The 19,986-nt window shown below is 40.7% G+C and overlaps 1 protein-coding gene across 1 annotated transcript; it reads right to left on the reverse strand.

The window, feature by feature from the left end:
• LOC109720854 lies at positions 160-1,398 on the reverse strand. The gene is made up of 2 exons (XM_020248233.1): positions 864-1,398; positions 160-728 (listed from the first exon to the last, which is right to left on the reverse strand). Exons 1-2 carry the CDS (start codon positions 1,396-1,398, stop codon positions 160-162), a joined length of 1,104 nt encoding a protein of 367 aa, XP_020103822.1.

Here is a 19,986-nt window from a genome sequence, read left to right on the forward strand (position 1 = left end):
CAATAATACCTTAAATAGGACATCGGTCGAAGGATTCAGCGTGTAAAAGCGGGACGTTTCCTTTGAGCTCCCTAATATCTTTTCTGCATAGGGTGTTACTACACTGATAATATTCTCCCCATTATTTTTTCTCTGGTAAAAATAACAAGCTGTTTTCTTTCATGTTTCCTCGACGAGGTAGGTAATTGGAAGGCCCTTTAAATGTCGAATTACACTATTTATCGTCTCGGCACAGTTGGAAGTGAGCATTGAATAACGCATTCCCAGGAAGCAATGGGTAGCCCACCTATGCTGAGGCAGCTTAACCACATACTTGTACTGTTCGGGGTTCAACTCCTTTATCTTCTCTATATGTTCGTTGAACTCCACGACAGTGTATGCACGCGCCGCAGCCCAAAATCTTCTCCACGCAGGTGTATTCTTTGGCGCGTGCGCGAGATTGGTAGACAGATGGTAAATGTAATAACCATGAGCTGCATCCGGAAAAACATCGGATACAGCATCAATCAATCCTTTTTGGCGGTCGGAAACAATAGTAAGTACACTATTTGCTCTGCTGGAGTCGTGATCACCGACGACGCCATCCCGTAACTGTTCCAGAAACCAGTGCCAGGAATAGCGATTTTCACCTTCAACAACTGCCCACGCCAATGGCAATATACAGTTATTCCCATCAATACATGACGCCGTCAGCAGACAACCTCTAAACTTACCAGTTAGGAACGTTCCTGGAAGAATAAGAAACCGTGTATATTAATGTGTAATCGTGCAAAAAAAATATAGTATATTCATGAATTTATTATATAATAGTGCAACATAGTAAAATAATGATGTGACAGTGGTGTAATAGTGCAATAACGTACCATCCAGACCAATCAACGGCCTGCAGTGCTTCCTGAATGCTCGAATCGCTGCTCCGAATGCCAAGAAAAAACGGTGAAAATGACCCTCGTCCTGGTAAAGTAATTGGAGACATGTTTGCGCATCTCCACTCCTCAACTCTTGCATGTACGAGGGAAGTAGAGCGAACGAGCCCTCGAAATCGCCGCGCACCTCTTGAAGGACCAATTCTCTAGCCCGGTAGGCTTTCCAGTATGAAATTTTTACGCCGTGCTGCTGAAGAATCTCGGTCTGAACCATCTTCGACGTGTATTTCTCGTTTGCCACCACCTGCCCCCTAACAAATTCTGCTATAAAAGCCGCATCGCAATTCCTGTGGCCCAATCCCCCTATTGCCCTGCTACAAGTGTGTTGCGAATCAAATTTCTTCACCCACCATTGAGCAATTCCTGGTACTTGACGCGCCTTTATTCTCCAAGGACAATCTGAGACACGGCATCGTGCGGTTATCTTATGGTCGTTGCATTTCGTCGGTGCGTACTCAAAACCTCTTTTCATTGCGTATGCTTTGAGAGCTCGTTTGAAGTCGCCTTGCGTCTTGTAGAGCTAGCCCTCGTGGACATCGTCCACATCTGCGACGTCAACAACTGACTCCATCGTACAGCTGTTTACAATGAGGTATTCTTCAAGCTCGTCGTCGCGAAATTGCTCAGCAGTAAGTCCCACTGTATCACCTTGCCGCAACGGGAGCACATCCATGGCGCTGTATGTCCGATGAGCTTCGTCGGGAGAAGTCGAGACGATACGGATGCTAACGTCGGAATCTGACTCGTCTTTCAGATCAGCGATAATAAAACCGTCGTCACTGTCTGCCGCTTCTGCATCGTCAATGAGAATAGGATGAGAAGATCTGCAGCACAAGTGAAAGCAAGGAGTGCATTGTAAATATTAAATAGTACAAGAACCCTTAAGTGTAAAGTTTATACGGTGCAAGATACACCCGTAATGATGCAAAATACTACGCGAACCAGTGCAGCATAAAAACAATATATAATGAATCAATTATATAATAGTGCAACCGTATAATATATATTGCTTACATTTGAAAGAGGTAAAATATAATGGTGCAAAAGGCATTGAGAGTAGTGCAACCGCTTAAAATAAAGATGTTACAAGTGCAATAAGGCTCGGTAATGGTGCAAAAGAAATAATAGTGTAACTTACGAGCCAACTATTTCAAAACTTGTCTGCTGAGGAGTAGATGCATTCCCGGAACACCTGTTAATCAACAGATCCAGCTGTTCGTCTGTAAGCACTTCGTCTATATCATCGGGATCACAAGTAGCAATCTTTCTCTCGACTAAGTTACTCACAGCATAAAGCTCCATCAGATAAGCGTGGGTTTTATAGAGTCTCCGTATGTTTCCGACATTGTCGTCGTCAACAATGTCGATGAGTTTGCTTAGATTCCCACTATAGCAAAGTTTAATTTTGAAATTGCAGGACTCCTGTGAAGTATTCATATACTTGCAGAACATTGCTTGTAGGGATTTAAAATTATCACCTTGCTTGATGAAATTGAGCCTGCTGGATCCTCCTACATAATTGACAAAGCCTCCTTCCTCCTTAAAACATCCATTAAAATTGAAGTGCACTGGAATTTCAGTGTTTTCCATGACTTGTAAGAGTTGGATACAGGAAATTAGCTAAAAGTTGTTATCCAAAAACACTCTTTATATAATATCATCCAGTTAATGTGCATGAGTTGTTAAGTTGTGAATGTGGCAGGAAATAGGAATTGAGACAGTGGAATCATTAGATTTTATATTCCCTTCAGTCCTTGAGACAATTGTGGCTGCACTTCCAAATAATATAATTAAAAAAATCAAAAACCTAACAGCAAACACTGGCTCCGGCGAATAGAATATCGTCGCCCTAAACCTGAGTTTCCCGCGCTTGCTGCATTAATGTCTCTTTCATGGCTTGCATTTAATGCTCATGGGCCTCGTATAATTACAGGATTGAAAGGGAATTTGGCCTCGGGAAGGTAAGCAACTTTCGATGTTTGGGAATGAAAATAAAATAGTTTAACAGCTGTAAACAAATCACCAATTTCTGCAATGAATTGCACTATTATATCTATTACATTGCACCGTTATAATACAAGATGAATTTTTTTACACCAATTATACAATAAAATGCACCAATATGTTCACTACATTGCACTGTTACACGGAATGAATTACACTTCTACAATGAACTGTTCACTACATTGCACTACACGGAATGAATTGCACTTCCCGAGTAACAGTGCAATCCCCTAGACAAACCCTTCGGGGCATTAAATGTGGCCCATGCGCTTCACGCAACATGGCTCTTTTTCGGAACTCGGACAACATCCGTTCCGGTATTCGCCAGCCCCGCTGTTTGCTGTTGGGCTTTAATAATTTTAAATATGTAAAGCTAAAACAAGACTGAGCGAAGGCATCTGGGATAATAGTGCAACGAGGAGGAGCAATGCCAGGTGCAATGATGTAACTGCCCTTCTAAGCGTGCATCACTAGGCTCGCTCCAGTGCAAACACCTTGAAGCAAGGAGGGATAATAGTTCAACATTCTTGTAAATAGTGTAACGAGAAACATTACAAGTAAAATTCAATTCATTTCTTTATAATGAATGTAATGAGAATTACAATATGTACACCAATTCGTCGTAGTGTGAAAAAAATTACAGTACAAATGAAAGAACTGTAACTTGAATCAGCCTCGAATTATTACGTGTAAAAAAGACGCAAGAATTCTGCTGCTATCTCGCCGCGTCTCCTCGTCATATCCTTCTGGGAGAAGTCCAAGTTCCACCCCTTCTGCAAGTATTCCTCGTATGCTAAAAGGAAGATTGCGCAGTCATTTGACTGATCTTGCATCGGGATGTCTTCCATATTGATCATCTCCCAGTCGACGGGACGGGTACCGCGGCGCCGAAACAAATCGAAAAATTTTTGTTACAAATAATTTCATATGAACTTACATTGCATAAGAAAACATTGCACTAATTAGAAATATAAAGGGGTAATACTGGTACAATTTCTAAGTATTAGGAAACACTTACTGCTTTTTCAAACCCCGCGTTGTATTTAGGGTTTTTAATAGACGATAAGTGGAGGTACGTTCCGTCTTGGAGATCAACAGCCAGCAAATGCCAGTGTTCGAAGTCGAAGAGCGGGATGAACCAGTACTTCGCCTCACTGATCCTCCCCTCGGTGATGTCGTCCAAAAACATCTCGGGGCTCATTGCACTCCCTAGGGTCTGATAGAGGAAGGTCGTGGAGTATATGCACCTGTGGCCTTCCGCCTCCTTGAGTAAATGCTGGTAGCCGTCAATAACGTCGGAGCTGACGAAGGCCATGTGACTTGTTAGGTCAACGAAGTCCTTCCTCCCGACGTCAATACCTTTCGAAGCCACTACTAATGCGGAGGGGGTGGTGCTTGTCAGGAATTTTTCAATTCGCTCCTGATCCTCCTTCGGTAACTCACCCTTGCCGTAGTACTTTAAATCCAGGGGCGGTGAAGATTTTGCGACCTTCAATTTGAGTGTTTTGGACTTTTTTATTTTTGATGTTTCATCCGAGGAGGCGGGGATGTCGATGATTATTGGGTGCTGTTTAGCAAACAATGAAAGAATGAGATCGTAATTACACCATTGCAGGACATGCTTACACTATTATAAGCTGTATCGGATTAATGAAATGTATCGTTGCAATATTCACACACCTCTATAATGCTGGGTTCTTGCATGGAAGACTTCGCAGTTTGTGTAGGCGGCTTTGTCGCCGTCGACAGACACACCAAGCATCTCTTCGGGCGAGGCTTGTCTATTTTTTCAATGTCCTGTACAAAGAATTTAAAGTAGTGCAACAAAAAAGGTTATATTACACGAATAGCAATATATTGCATTATTTCAAAAGTATCGATGTAATATAAACTTACACGTTTATATGCGCGAGTCGTCTTAGTATGTATCGCCGATAACTCCGAAGCAACCCCCGGCACAAATTCGAAGTCCTTTTCCTCCGCTGCCGTAGTCGCTGCCGCAATCTCCTTGTCCACCTCCTCCGCCGCAGCTACCGCCGCCAACACCTTTTCCTTCTCGGTCGCCTCCTCCGCAGCCTCCTCCGCCGCCTTCGCCTCCTCCTTTTCCTCATCCTCCGCCGGCGCTGCAGCCGCCTCCACCTTTTCCTCCGCCACAGCCTCCACTTCCGTCGCCACGCAAGTTACACCCGCCGTGTCCGGTTCCGCCGCCTCAGTTGCCGCTGGCTCCTCTTTCGCCGGAACGTCTGTTACCGTCGCCGCCACTGGTGCCCCCGCCGCCGGCACCTTTGGTAGTGAAGATAACGGGGGCACGTCTTCACATATTTGGATGACGATGTTATGCAGCTAAATTTGTAAAAATTTAAAATTGGCATCAATTACACTAATTATTTAGAAATTACACTATTTAATTACCGTTTACACTATTACTTACTTCATCGCTTTTCATAAAGGAGTCGCCTGCAAAAAGACTAGCTTTTGGCCGGTCATATTCTTCGACATTTTCTTCATATATATTGAGTGGCCGAGGCGCCGGCGGGTGGCCGCTCCGTCTCGGCTGCGAAGCCTGCATACAAATAATGTGATTCTATGTTACACTACACAGGTCTATGATGCACTATTACAAAGAAATTTACACAAATACAGAACTAAAACAAGAATTTATTAATCGAAGTCTGCTATCGTTACATTATTATTGAGATGAAATATACTAATTAATCGTATGTTGAGGACGTAAAATAATAAGGGCGTCACATACGTCGGCGATTGTGTCGTCGGCGATTGTGTCGTCGGCTTTATTCTTTCGTCCCCAGCGAGGTCGGAGATCGTACGGGCTTCGAAATCGTTTGCCCCTCCCCGGCGTGCGATTTTTAAGACACTCCTTGGGAGCCTTTGGCGGACTCTCTAGTTTTTGGCGTGCCCCATCCTTTCTAGATTTCGAAGAAGATCTCGACCGTTCTTTCTCGATTTCGGGATTCTCCTTAATGGCCGAGATCGATGCGGGCATCGCCAATATGGACGATCCTATCCTTCCTTTTTTAACGCCCTATGTCGATCGCGTAGATGATTTAGACGGTGGGGGTGTTGGTACTTGCACCCCATCGTGCCTCCTCTTCTTGCTTTTGATAATTCCGGTAGGTGTCGGGGTGGATTTTGGTGCTGGTAGGAGTGCCGGATTGCTAGTATGCCGGCAACGGAGGTGGCAAGACTGAACACCACGGCCTCCAGACGGCTAATTGCCGCCATCACCTCTTTATAACCCCCCGGAGGTTCCTCATTCCTGGGACGGCGGTGGCGGCTCGGAACTTGAGCCACGACACCCACCAGCCGTAGTTCCTCCGGGGAGAGTTCGAGCCTGCGGCGGCACGTAGTGAAGTTAAAATCCTCCTTCACTCTCGACGATCCCCGCGAACGACGAGTCCATCTAATCGTATCCCACCTCTGGACACGAGGAAATATTGCACGGCGAGAAGGCAGAGGGCATCTGTACCCAGTGTGCTCATATATCCACACCTGATAGCAAAGACATTATTACACTAATATGAGAACGATATTACACTATAGTTCGCAAAGTTACTTCATTTAAGCATAAAATAGCTTAATTTGCACTATTTACAAAATTGGAATTGCACGATTACTTGAACAATAGACACTTACTGGGAGAAGCGGGGTGCATCCAAGAACGTATCCCACCCGCTTAGAATTAGCTTGCAATTTAACGGCGGCGGAGCATAGGCTGTCGATTATAAGCCGGTGTACTGCTACCGGCCAATTGTAGCGTGCCAATGCGGGGAGATCATCGACAAGACCCACCAGTCCTTTGGGACAGAGATTATTGGTATTGGTAAAAAGAATACAACAAAAAAAGTAAAGAATAAGTAATTTGACGAAGTCGGTAATGTCCTCTTCGTCCTGCTTGGGTGACATCTCCTTCAAAACCACCTCAAGGTTCTTGCGGTCGGCCCTCTTCCCCTGAAGGAAACGATTTTGAATATCCGACACCGAAGTGAGGCTTAGGTCTAGAGCTTGGCCCGACAGGGGTAATCCAAGAAGAACTGCCACCTCCTTGGCCGTGAAGCGTATGACTTGAGGGCCTATTTCGAATTCTACACCCTCCTTCCAATGATGGAAGATGAACTCCAGCAATAGCCTATCTGAGGTGATGTCGGGGAAGTGTAAGATATTACCGAATATCGTACTCTGGATGACGGGAAGATGATGCGGCTTCACTACCGACGCGTAAGTCTTCCTGTACGCTCCGACGAAACACCGAGAATTCACAATGAATCTACCGGCGGGGCCGCCGGCAACCGGCCGCGAAGGCGCTTTACGGCCATCGGCAGACGATGAATGAGTAGATTGCGACGACTTCGACGCCATTGCAAGCAATGTAGATTTAGATTGGTCGTGTATTCGCCGATGGGATTCGAAGTGGACGATGCTGGTTACAAATAGAAATGCGGCTGATAGGGCAATGACCGACGTAAGGCGGTTTAGAGGCCTTAAAGGATAGAATAGGGTAATGGGGAGCAACATGAGTTTGAAAGTTAGTGGGATGCTAGTATGAGCCAAACCATTTTACGAAACAGCGTAAGAGTCCATACAAAACCTGACACAATAGCACACCAAACACCCAACAGTGAGAATGTGAAAGTTAGTGGCATTAAATGTAGCGACAAATTCGTACATTGACGTGATCGTTATACTCGAGTAAGTAGTGAAGAGGCACTGGCCGGTAAGAGAGGGGAAGAGACACCGGCGACACATCGAAGTTTCTTCGAGAGAATTCATCCCGAATTTAATCCCTAGTTAAACTTCTTATTGCACCATTCTCAACATACTGTTGAACGTGTATTATAAAATATATGGACCATCATAAGCCAGTTCTAAAAATTGTGAACGCGTTGCACCATTACTTTCAAACCATTGATCGATTACTACGATAATATTACACCATTACGTGCTGATTTGAGCTCTTTTACAGCCCGTCGCACTATTAATCGCGTTTAACGTTGTAAACTTAATCGTGTGGTCGTTCACCAATTAGTGTAATAAATTGCCTAAATGGTGCAACATCGTCGGAAATAAGATTTTCTCTGAATTTGTTTATAATATGAATGTAAAAGTGCAACATCGTCGGAAATAATAGTGTAACATCTGCTGTAATAGTGTAATACAGCTAAAAGCGGTGCAAGAATAGAATGAAATATACAGATATATTTACTATAAGGCGTAACAATGTAAAGAAAGGGATCTCTTTATTAATATACAAGCAAATTATACATTGTCTTTGACGAAAACGCAACATATAATACACGTTTTGCATACAATACGATGTTCACAACATCAACTGTAACTTTCGCATCAACATTATTAGTGAACAAAATTAGGCCTTCATTTTACAAAAGTACTGAATCATCATCAAAGCTAGCCGGCAAATCCACGAGCACATGACATACTCTGAGGTTCCTCTATCGGAAGATGAAATGGCAAAGAGGAGAAGGCTCGCTCGGAGGGGTATGTCGAGAGCTTTATTTGCACTAGGGACTTTGGCATTGACGTTTTGGCACTACATTGTTCGTAAAGAGACAGTATAGTCAGAAAAAAATTAGAATCTATCGATAAGAATAAAGATCTGGAAGAATTTAACAACCTGGTATAGGGTGGTACCTCGTCGCAAATAAAGCACAGTACTTCAGATAGTGCGAATCAATCTTAACGCCTCCTTACTGGATGGTACACTTACGACCGAGCCTCTTCTTCGTCGGCGTCTCCTGCGGCTCTCTCCTCTCGTCTCGTGTACCCCCATCATCGCCGTTTCCTCGTCGCCGGTTGCCCAAGTCCCTAGAGAGTGCTTTTTATATATTGTAATGAAACGATAATACATCTAAAGAACCGTTTTATAGCAAACGAAAAGGCATTTGAAGAGTTGAGTCGAGCGACTCCAAGACTGGGAGGTTGCGTAACCATTTAGGTCACCGACTATTAATGCCCGCGAAATATTAGTTTTCGTCGTGAACAGAAAGTGGCTAATGCTCACCTCAAGAGCCGTATTACTGTAACATAACTTGAAAATATCAATTATTCATTAAATCGTATAATAATAGTGCAACGATAGGCTGTAATAATAGTGCAACGCCAAGTAACAAAATGCAAAAAAAGTGCAATACCGGCGCGATATTAGAGTAACATTCGTCATAACAGTGCAACGCCTTTACAAGGACTGAAACTGAATAAACCATAATTAAACAAAATAAAAATATGTTTGAATAGTCGCTTTTACTTTTCCCGAGGTAGCATCGATATAACCGCCGGTGTCTCCTATCCTCACAGAAGAGACGCTATAACGTAGACGTTACGCTACGTACATTTAGAAGCATTAAATGCGCGCTGCGCTGGGAGCGTATATCCACGCTATTCACCAGACAGTGTGTTTGCTGATCCATGAATCCATTGCACTATTATGGTGACATATTGCACCCTTATGAACTTAGTTCTACTATTTTACCCTACGTTGCACTATTAACCGCGTTGCGAACCGTTTCCTTTCGCCTCACCGGAGAGACACTATAACGTACACGTTACTGTACATACGCTTCCGCAAACATTAAATGCGCCCCAGCGCGGGAAACCTAATATTCCACGCTATTCGCCACACCGAGTGTTTGCAGTTTGGAATCTTCACCGACGCCTCCGCTTCCTGAAATTATTAAACTATTCTGTCGACCACATTGCACCATTACAATCACAGTTGTAGTCTTTTACCCTACGTTGCACTATTAATCGCCGTGCGCGGTCGCACTGTTACACGCTTTAGCGGAGAATCTTGAACGCTTTTGATCTGAGTTACACCACTTAAAGCCTTCTTTAAATATAAATATCATTTCATCTCACAATGCGTTGCACTATTATCGGCCCGCAAAACCAAGTAATGTTGTTCCGCCACGGCCGCCAAACGTCCGCATACAACCGGGCAGAAGAAAGGTTTCGCGGCGAGAGTCTATTGCTAACTGCTTAATAAAGAAGTGGTGCCGGAATTGCCAGAGATTAGGGCACAACAAAAGGTCATGCAAGAACCCTCCTGTGGCTAGAGCAAACCAGCTGCCCGCGACGACATCCGCGGGCGCACCGCAGGAAACATCGGAAAATCCATACATCTTATTGTAATAGCTCAAGGCTAATGTTAATAGTGAACATATAGATAATTTGATTAAGTAAATTTTTGTAATAGTATAAAATAGAGGATAACAGTTCAACATATTTAATAAATAGTGTAACGACGATCTCAAAATTTTTACTGGTTAAGTGAGGTTGCACTGAAACGAGTCTACGGATGCACTGTTATAGCGGTCATTGCACCATTTCTACTGCAGTAGAAAATTCCCGTTGCACTAGTATCCCTGACGCACAGAGGCTAATTCGACACGGCTTCTGAATAGTCGGTTTATCTTTTCGTGACAGTTTCGATATACCCACCGGTGTCTCTTCGAGCGCCGAAGGGACGCTATAACGTACACGTTAGTGTTTGTTATCAGGTTTATAATTTATTAGAGGTCAGCCGAAGAGGCAGCGGTGGGTTGGTGAGGTGACGATTCGTTTTGTTTAAATATCGGTTCTTCAGATGCATTCCCCATTACGGAGACAGTGGTGTTCGTGAAAGAAGTGAAGACGACAACGGCATTCCCGGTAAGAGAAAGCGCAGCGCTTCCCCTCCGCAGCAGCGCTTCCCCTCTTACGAGGACGGTCGTGCGTCGCCTTCGACTCGTTCACAAATATTGGCCTTGCTTTAACCTCCTCGCCTTTACGTAGAGAAGATTCGCACTCTCTGGAGTGTTTTATTTGCTAGGAGCCCATTGGCCCTCCTCTCATCTCATACAGTTTCTTAATTTCTTGCAGATATTTATTTTTATCGTTGGATTCTAATGTTTTTCTGTCTGTACTGTCTGTTTCATGGTAGAGCGGAGCTCCAAATTGCCCAAAGCAAATGAAACATTCCAGATAGTGCGAATCTAACGCCTCATTGCTGGATCGATCGTACCCTTCCGATCGAGCCTCCTCCTCCTCCTAGCAGTCTCCTTCGGCAGTCTCTTTTGGCCAATACCTGTTTGCGTCGGCTATTTGATCATGGATTTGCAGATAAACTTCGATGATTACATAATCAATCTTATGAAGAGATTGTTATAGTTGATGTAATAGATGGTTGCATTGTGATAAAATCGTNTGTTTGTATTTTATTAAGTACTATAAAATCGTGTAATCGGCTTTACAGATAATGTAATTCTTGTTCACAGATTAATGTACTCCTTACGAATTTGTTATACTATTTACAAGTTACTCTTTTTTACCAAACATTGTTGCACTGTTTACTTCATTTTATAATATTAATTTCAGTTTTTTTGCACTTTTATGTTCATGTTTTCACCTAGCCTGGGAAACGTTAATAAGGAATTGCACTATTATGTTATTATTATCAACTAGCTTGGGAAACGTTAATATGAAACTGCGGAAGCCATATTTAAACAAAACCAAAATATGTTTGAATAGTTGCTTTTACTTTTCCCGTGGCAGCTTTGATATAACCGCCGGTGTCTCCTATCCTCACAGAAGAGACGCTATAATGTAGACGTTACGCTACGTACTTTTAAAAGCATTAAATGCGCGCTGCGCTGGGAGCGTATATCCATGCTATTCGCCAAAACATGTGTTTGCTGTTCCATGAATCCATTATACTATTATGGTGACATAGTTGCACCCTTATGAACTTTGTTCTACTATTTTACCCTACGTTGCACTATTAACCGCGTTGCAAACCGTTTCCTTTCGCCCCACCGGTGTCACGCCCCGGGACCGGCGGAGGCCCTCCCGGTAGCGTGCCCAGACCCGCCATATGTCTACACATATAAGGCGTCTACACTAAAAGCGGAAGTAAAAGCGAAAAAAAAGAACAGTAGAGTAAATAGCAACTAATGATATCAGAGCGAGTAAATTTCTATCATCTACACCAAGGTAAAGAAATAAGGCTAGACAACAAAAGAAACCATAAGTAGAACACTATCTGTCTCAAAAGTACAAAAATGGTGGTCTCTAGTACACTGGTAAAACTCTCAACCTCTCGCAAAAAGAAATACATCGAGAGGTAGACCACCTAACAACTCGTCCCTCGCTGAAGAGCTAGCTGGAAGCAATGCCCTTCCCTCGGTCCCTGGCCTCACCCGGCGTGGAAGGCTCTGAAAGAAATCATAAAACAGAGGGCGTGAGAACTATAATTTATAGTTCCCAGTGGGCAATTACTGACCTCAGCTCATCGCACCACTAGGCCCCAAAAGAAAAGGAGTAAGTATAATAAACAACAATAAGGATAACAGTAACAACAGTAAGAAAGTATAATTGAAGTGCTAACCCATATGTCTCAAGTAAGCATGATGCCATGGTGATGTACATCTACGCTATCATAAGATAATATGTCCAATGCATACTAATATGTCTCAACATAATAAACAAGTAAACCTCACGATGCAATATGTCAATGCATAAGGGTAAACACTATCCAAACGACCGAGTATACTACTATGCAATAATGAAACCGGCAAGTATACTAAATGTACCAATGCTATATCATGAGCATGTCCAAGCAATCCAACTACTAATCCTATCTAGTAGTGATTGTCCATATACAACACCGTGTCGATTTCCATTTCCAATTTAAGGACCTACTCAAGGTAGTCCAGCTTGTGCCGCCTAAGTGTCTGTGGTAGCCCGACATCCCTACTCTTGGAATGTGTCTGTCCCACTCGACCCCGTAGGCTTCTCAATACCGCACGAGCGAACGTAGTCGCGTAGGCTAACTCCGGAGTGCCGGCTTGTAGGGAGCGACCCTCACAAGCATGTGCGAATGAGCACAAATGGCAAGCAAGCGTAGTCCAAGTCTCAAGTGTCGAATCCTCATGTCTCTAACATGGTATCATAACTAGCATACCGAAGATCTAGTCTAAGTCACAAGATGAAGTTCCAACATTCATTACGCCTAGTGCCCCTTGATGACACTTAGACAATCTAATGTACAACACATACCCAATCCCTCAATGGCTCTAACCACTAAGTTCACACATGTCCCGAGCTCACTGCCGTTTGATGACATTAGCTCTCCAATTCACATACATTCTAGTTCGATAGCTCTATATGGCAATTTTGTCAACTTTCATGTCTCAAATAAACTTACGTTTAAATGCATGAATCCAATCCCATTTACACTATAGGAGCATGGAACCACGTCTCATATAGAATGCTAGGAGCAATTATAGGCCTACAAAGCTACTCTCTACTACATAGTGGTCCAAAATTTCATCATATATAACATAGGCCTTTTAAGCATTCTAAAATTCACAATAAATACATATAACAAGAATATGCATGCTTTTTCATTTAACAATACTTAATTAAGCACAAATGAGAATTTCTCATTGTGTGGCTAGGTCAAACCCACCGAACCGTCGCGTGCTCCTTCGATTCGCCGAACGGAGTTGTCCACGAGCATCAAAATACCCTAAAAGTGATCAGCGAATAGATACGAGAGCATTACGACCAACCAAGAGCTCAAATATTAACCTAGAAGCGAAAGGGCCAAAATTCACCTCAAGAGGAGAAATCTCTTCCAAAGCTCCAAAAGAGAGCTAGAACCCTTCCAAACCAAGCCCAAGGAAGGTTATAATCCAATCAATCTAGCCCCAAAAGCCCTAGATCAAAAAGCCCCAAAATCAACCCTAAATTTCATTTCTAGGGTTCCATCTACTAAAAATCCTCAAATCAAGGTCTAGAGGAAGAAAAGAGCAACAAACCTCCTTAGAAGCTCCAATCCAAGCTCCAAGGATGAAGATCTCCCCCCTTGCAAGCTCCAAGTCCAAGCCTTCAAGCACCAAGGAAGATGAGAGGGTGGGGAAGATGCTCCAAGTCCACAAGTAGCTCCAAACTTCTTCTCCTTCTCTCCTTCCTCTCCTTCTCCTTCTTCTTCTTCTTCTCTATCAAGGGTGTAGAGAGGGTTGAGAGAAGAGAAATGGGGAGAGGAGAGAGTGGAGGGGTCATATAGACCCTCTATTGCTACAAAATCCCAAGAGGCCCCTCAAAAATCCAATATTGCATTAGCCCGGTCTGGGCAATTTTCGCCCAGAGGGACCGGTCTCTCCCCAGCAGGGACCGGTCTCTCGCTGCGAACCCGAAAAACCAACGTTCGGGAACCGGTCTCTCCCCACACAGGACCGGTTGCCTCAAGGCTGCCGCGACACTGCTCACTGGGGGACCGGTCTCTCCTTCCAGGGACCGGTCCCCGAGATTAAAAACTCTCAGGACTAAACCAAAACTCAGGTTTTCGAACTTTTTAGGTCGGAAAACATTCTACAACCCTCCACCAAGTGTGGAGAAGCTCGAAACACATCCAAACACTCGAACCTCGCAATTTGCAAAGGTCCAGTGTGTTGCAACCGGAGAGACACTATAACGTACACGTTACTGTACATACGCTTCCGCAAGCATTAAATGCGCCCCAGCGCATTTAACGTAATATTCCACGCTATTCGACACACCGAGTGTTTGCTGTTTGGAATCTTCTCCGACGCCTCCGCTTTCTAAAATTATTGAACTATTCTGTTGACCACATTGCACCATTACAATCACCGTTGTAGTCTTTTAACCTACGTTGCACTATTAATCGTCGTGCGCGTCGCACAGTTAATCCCTGTCGCATTTTAATGCTAGTGGCAGGCATGAAGAGTGACGTGTACATTAATATTCGGTTAAGTGAGGAGAAGAGGCACCGGCGGGTTTGTCAGCCGACGATTCGTTTTGTTTAAATATCGGTTCTTCATATGCATCTCCCTTTACAGAGACACAACCTTTGGTGAAGGAGGTGAATCGACAACGGCGTTCCCTGCAAGAGGAAGCGCAGCGCCGAAGTACGAGATGGAGCCTCCTCCTACTCCGCCGCGCCGCTTCCTCCTGCCGGGAACGTCGTTCGTCGCCTTCGCATCCTTGACCAATAGTTGCGTCGCCTTAACCTCGTCGCCTTTACGAAGAGATGAGTCGCCGCAGGCGCCACAACGACTGGTACCAGGCTACAGTTCGTCCATGACGTTTAGGCAACGATGGTAGATGGCCGAAGCAGAGTTCGAGGAGTAGGTGGCTCGCTCCGAAGGGAGCCGAAGCAGAGTTCGTGGAGTAGGCGGCTCGCTCCGAAGGATACCATCCAGCAATGAGGCGTTAAGATTGATTCGCACTATCTGGAGTGCTTTATTTGCCACGAGCCCATTGGCCCTCCCCTCATACAGGTTCTTAAGTTCTTACAGATCTTTATTGTTATTGATGGATTCTTATGTTATGCTGATTGAACTATCTGTTTCATGGTAGGGCGGAGCTCCAAAGGGCTTGAGGCAAATAAAGCACTCCAGATAGTGCAAATCAATCTTAACGCCTCGTTGCTGGATCTACCCTTTCGAACGACCTTCCTCCTAGTCGCAGTCTCCTTCGGCAGTCTCCTTCTCGAAGTCTCCTCCTCGCAGTCTCCTGCGGAAGTCTCCCCTGGCCTATATCTGGTATCTTAGGCTATGTGCGCGTGGAATTGCAGACAAGCTTCGATGATTACATATTTCTGTTAAATAATTATATTATGTTCAGTTTGTTATAGTTGATGTAATAGAATTTTGCATTGTAGGAAAATCCTTTTTGTATTTTGCAAACTTCTATAAAATTGTGTACTCGTCTTTAAAGAAAATATAATTCTTGTTCACAAATTAATGTACTTCTTAGGAATTTGTTACACCATTTACCAGTTACAATATTTTTCATAAAATGTTGCACTGTTTACATCATAGTATAATATAAATTTCGACCATTTTTGCACTATTATGTTCATGTTAACACCAATTCTGTGAAAATTTTGTGATACATAACGTACTGTTACACGCTTTAGCGGAGAATCTTGAACTCTTTTGATCTGAGTTATACCACTTAAAGACTTCTTTAAATATAAATTTCATTTCACCCCACCTTGCGTTGCACTATTCTAAGCGTTTAAAGTTGCAGAATTTTTATACGTTGCATCCACCTCTCCAACGCACCCTTACAAGCTTAGTACGAGTCTTTTTCTAAACATTGCACTGGTATTACTACGGTATTGCACTCTTACAAGTTTCGTTGCACTCATTTTTAAATCCATTACACTGTTATTCCCCGTATTGCACTATTACAAGCTTTTTTGCACTCTTTTGAAAAATATTGTTCTGTAATTCACACTGCCTTGCACTATTATTCGCGCTTAACTGTGAACTTATTTAACAGTTAAAAGGAAGCGTGATCTTTTATAGAAAAACTTTACACAATCGTTTAGCCGTTATGTCGCGCCTCTCGAACTCCGAACCCCGCCGGCAACCGTCCAGCCCCGCCGGCGAGCTTCCTGGAATGCCGACTCTTATATCGCACATCGTCGGCCGCGTATGCCGCAGCGACAGTCCTGCGCCGCCGAAGCGACCGTCCTGCGCCGCCGAAGCTTCGCCTGCATTTGGAGTGGACGTCGTTCTTCTGCACTTTTATGTTCAGATTATATTAAGAAATAGAAAAGTAAAATTTTGACTGGTTAAGGAGAGGTTGCCTAGCGATGCACTGTTAGAAGGGATGTTGCACTATTTTTTCTGGTGTTGTTCTTTGCGTTGCACTATTATCCCTGTTGCGGGCCGTGCAGATTTTGTCATTTATCGTGAGTAATTGTATTAAAGTCTTAAAGCCGAACAGGAAACAGCGGGGCCGGCGAATAGCGGGGGCGGATGTGATCCGGGTTCGGAGAAATGAGCGAGATTGCGTAAGGCGGAGGCGGCGCATTTAATGCGCGCCAGACCGTACGGCAGGGTAGTAGGGTAGTATACGTATGTCAAGAAATACGCGGGCAGCTATTGTATAGGAGGGGCATTTTGGTCAGGCGGCGGAAAAAACGGACCGAATCTGCAAAAACGAAAAAGGTGGCCCGGTTTTGCAAAAGCCCAAAATAAGTGAATTTTTTATGCAAATTGGCCATATTTTTTATATGTGTTTTGTACATACAAATTTTCTTTTAATGTGTAGCTGAATTTTAAACTTGAATTAATTCAAATTTTTAAATTCATAAATTTATATTTAAAATTATGAACAAAATTCGAATTTGTAGTTTATTTTGACATCATAATTTGAAAATAATTTGACTTCATAATTAGTATTTAATTTATTTTCAAATTAGTTAATTATTTTCAGTTTGAAACAATTTGTTGATATATCCAAAATTTAAAATTTAAAATTAATTTTAAATTTTGACTTAAAATATAGATTCAAGTTTGAAAGTATATATGAACCAAACTTAAAATTTAAAATCAAGCTGATATGCTTTTTTTCAAATCATTCTATTCTATAAAATTAATTTATTTTTAATTATTTAATTGAAAGATATTGGATACTGCGAGAAAAATTTATACGTTTATGTGTGTGAAGAATATTCTACGGTTGATGTTCTCCAGATGGAAATTTTTTGATAAGTATATATGAATTACTTTTTCTCTTTTTGGAAATGGAATGCAGTAATTTTTAAACTAAAAAAGGGTCTATCAATACTTATTTTAGTAATTATTTCAAATCGGCATAAATTTATGCGTCATATTTATAAAAAAGGCTTACAATAAAAATTAATTTTTAGAAAATAAAATTCATCTGTTATATTTTATTCAAAATTATTTGTCATATTCTAATTCTAATTCAAATTCAAATAATAGCCGTTGACAAAAATTATATAGTTCATTTTTTGTGTATACATTGAATATTTTATTATGCTTTTCGATTTCTGATGAATCCAAAATTAAAAATATTAAATTAAAAATATTAATTTAATATATGCTTTTCGATTTCTAATGAATTCAATATATGTTTTAAATTAAAAATATTAAAATCTATTTGATAGTTAATTTAAAATTTAAAATTTAATTTTGATCTACTTTATTTAAAAAATTTTAACTGTTAGTTCAAATTAAATATCTAAAATTATATTTAATTCACAATTTAAACTCAAATTTTAATTTTAATTTAAAAACTTATATGATTAAATTTAATTATATAATTAAATTTTAACTATAAATTTCAGATGAAATAAATATTGTAAATCAAATAAAATTAAAATATAGATAGATATTTAAATTTAAATTTAAATTTGATTATTGATTGCAATTAATAAATAGTTAATATAACAACTGAATATTAGTAGTAAAATTGAAATAATTTTTAAATATTCACCTTAAAAAAATATTGAATGATATAAAACTCTTTTATAGGAAAAAATATATATTATCCATTAGAGATAAAGAGGAATTAAAGATTTGTTTCATTATTTTATTTTTTTTTATAAGGTATTTTAGATGAAATGAAATAGTATAATTAGATATTATATAGGCAACAGGTATTACATTACCATTGATATTATATAGGCAAAAGAATTAGATTTTTTTTTTTTTTTGAGAGAGATAGGTAGCACGCTACCCGCTTCATTTATTTCATTTAGAAATAAACTTAGCTAGAAATGTGAATCAACTAGGATTCGAGCTTGGGTCTCGGGTACCAACCACCAAACCCTTTGCCACTTGCTCTAGGGACGATCGGTGAATTAGATATTATATATGTATGCAGCAAAAATGTAACGTGTGAAATGGATATTATGTACGCGGCAGACGCGTATGATAGACTGAGACTTAGTTTAGTATTGAGATCCATATAACGCTATTAGATAAAATGGAGTTGGAATAAAAATATATAGGGATATGCTTCTTCATTCTCTGATGCGACGGCAGAAAATATATCGAAACCGACTTATCGTGATACGGCGGAATGCAATATTACGTACAGAAACAAACAAGGTATTCTTCCAACATACTTTCTCACCGTACGTAACGCCCGCAATGCCAAACGAAGTGTGAAAAAGGATTGACGGATATTACATGTGAGAAAAAAAGAATAAGTATTATAATGAGTGGCAAATATTGTGTATAATAATAAAATACAATATTAATACGAGGATATTATTGTCACAAAAAATTATAAATACTACTATTTTCAACCATTGGATGAGATTCAATGGAAAAAAAATTAAGATCTATATTTGAAAATAATTATTATTTAATAAATTATTTAAAATAAATGGTTTAAAATTACTTAGCATGAAAATATTACTAAAAAATAGATACATTTTTTAAAAGAGAAAAAAAATAAAATAAAACTCACGCTTTTATAAGTAGTATAGATATAATAGAGCTATTATAATCTTTAGGGTAAACTTAAAATACCACCCCTATGGTTTCATACTTTCTCACATTAGTACCGTGTGGTTTAAAGTGTATCAAGTTAGTGTCCTGTGGTTTCATTTTTATCTTTTCGTCAGCTTTTTCGTTAATATTTTGTTAAATTATATACAAAAAATTTCAGATACTCTACCTAGGTTTATCGAATCGAATATTCACTTTAGTACACTTTAATTTTAACTTTGTCACTAATTTAACGAAAAAAATTAGTAGAATCGATAATAAAAAGATAAAAAGGAAACCACAGGGCACTAAATTGATAAACTTTAAACCACATGGCACTAAAGTGAGAAAGTGTGAAATCACAGGAGTGGTATTTGATGTTTTCCCTAATATTTATAAATATGGAACCTTTTATACTCATAAGTTGTTTTTAATAATAGAACTTCTGAATCAATGATCCATATGGTTAAACATAATTTAGAGCATTAAAATTTTTTGAAAATAAATTTCTTAAGTTTTAGAAATTATAATAAAATCCATCAAAGTAAATGGTCAAAATTGAATGACCTCCCAAAAATAAAGGATCGAATTTTAAATTTAAGATAAGAATTATTGATTTTTATATATTTAAATAGTAAATAGAATTTTCTATTAAAATTTTAACCAATTCAAACTCTTTTAATCATTAGACTAGCAAGTATCTTATACAAACCGTTAAAAATTACCAATTTCGAGATCTTTCGATCATAAGATAAATAATGTTG

The sequence above is a fragment of the Ananas comosus genome, linkage group 1 (genome assembly GCF_001540865.1).
Source record: "Ananas comosus cultivar F153 linkage group 1, ASM154086v1, whole genome shotgun sequence".
Classification (NCBI taxonomy): domain Eukaryota; kingdom Viridiplantae; phylum Streptophyta; class Magnoliopsida; order Poales; family Bromeliaceae; genus Ananas; species Ananas comosus.

What these genes read in the sequence shown, in the direction of transcription:
- LOC109720854 (XM_020248233.1), bottom strand. Translation starts at nt 1,398, where the DNA reads ATGAAAAGAGGTTTTGAGTACGCACCGACGAAATGCAACGACCATAAG. An exon ending in GCCGTTGATTGGTCTGGATG is followed by an intron (nt 729 to 863) that starts GTACGTTATTGC and finishes TTATTCTTCCAG; the next exon opens with GAACGTTCCTAACTGGTAAG.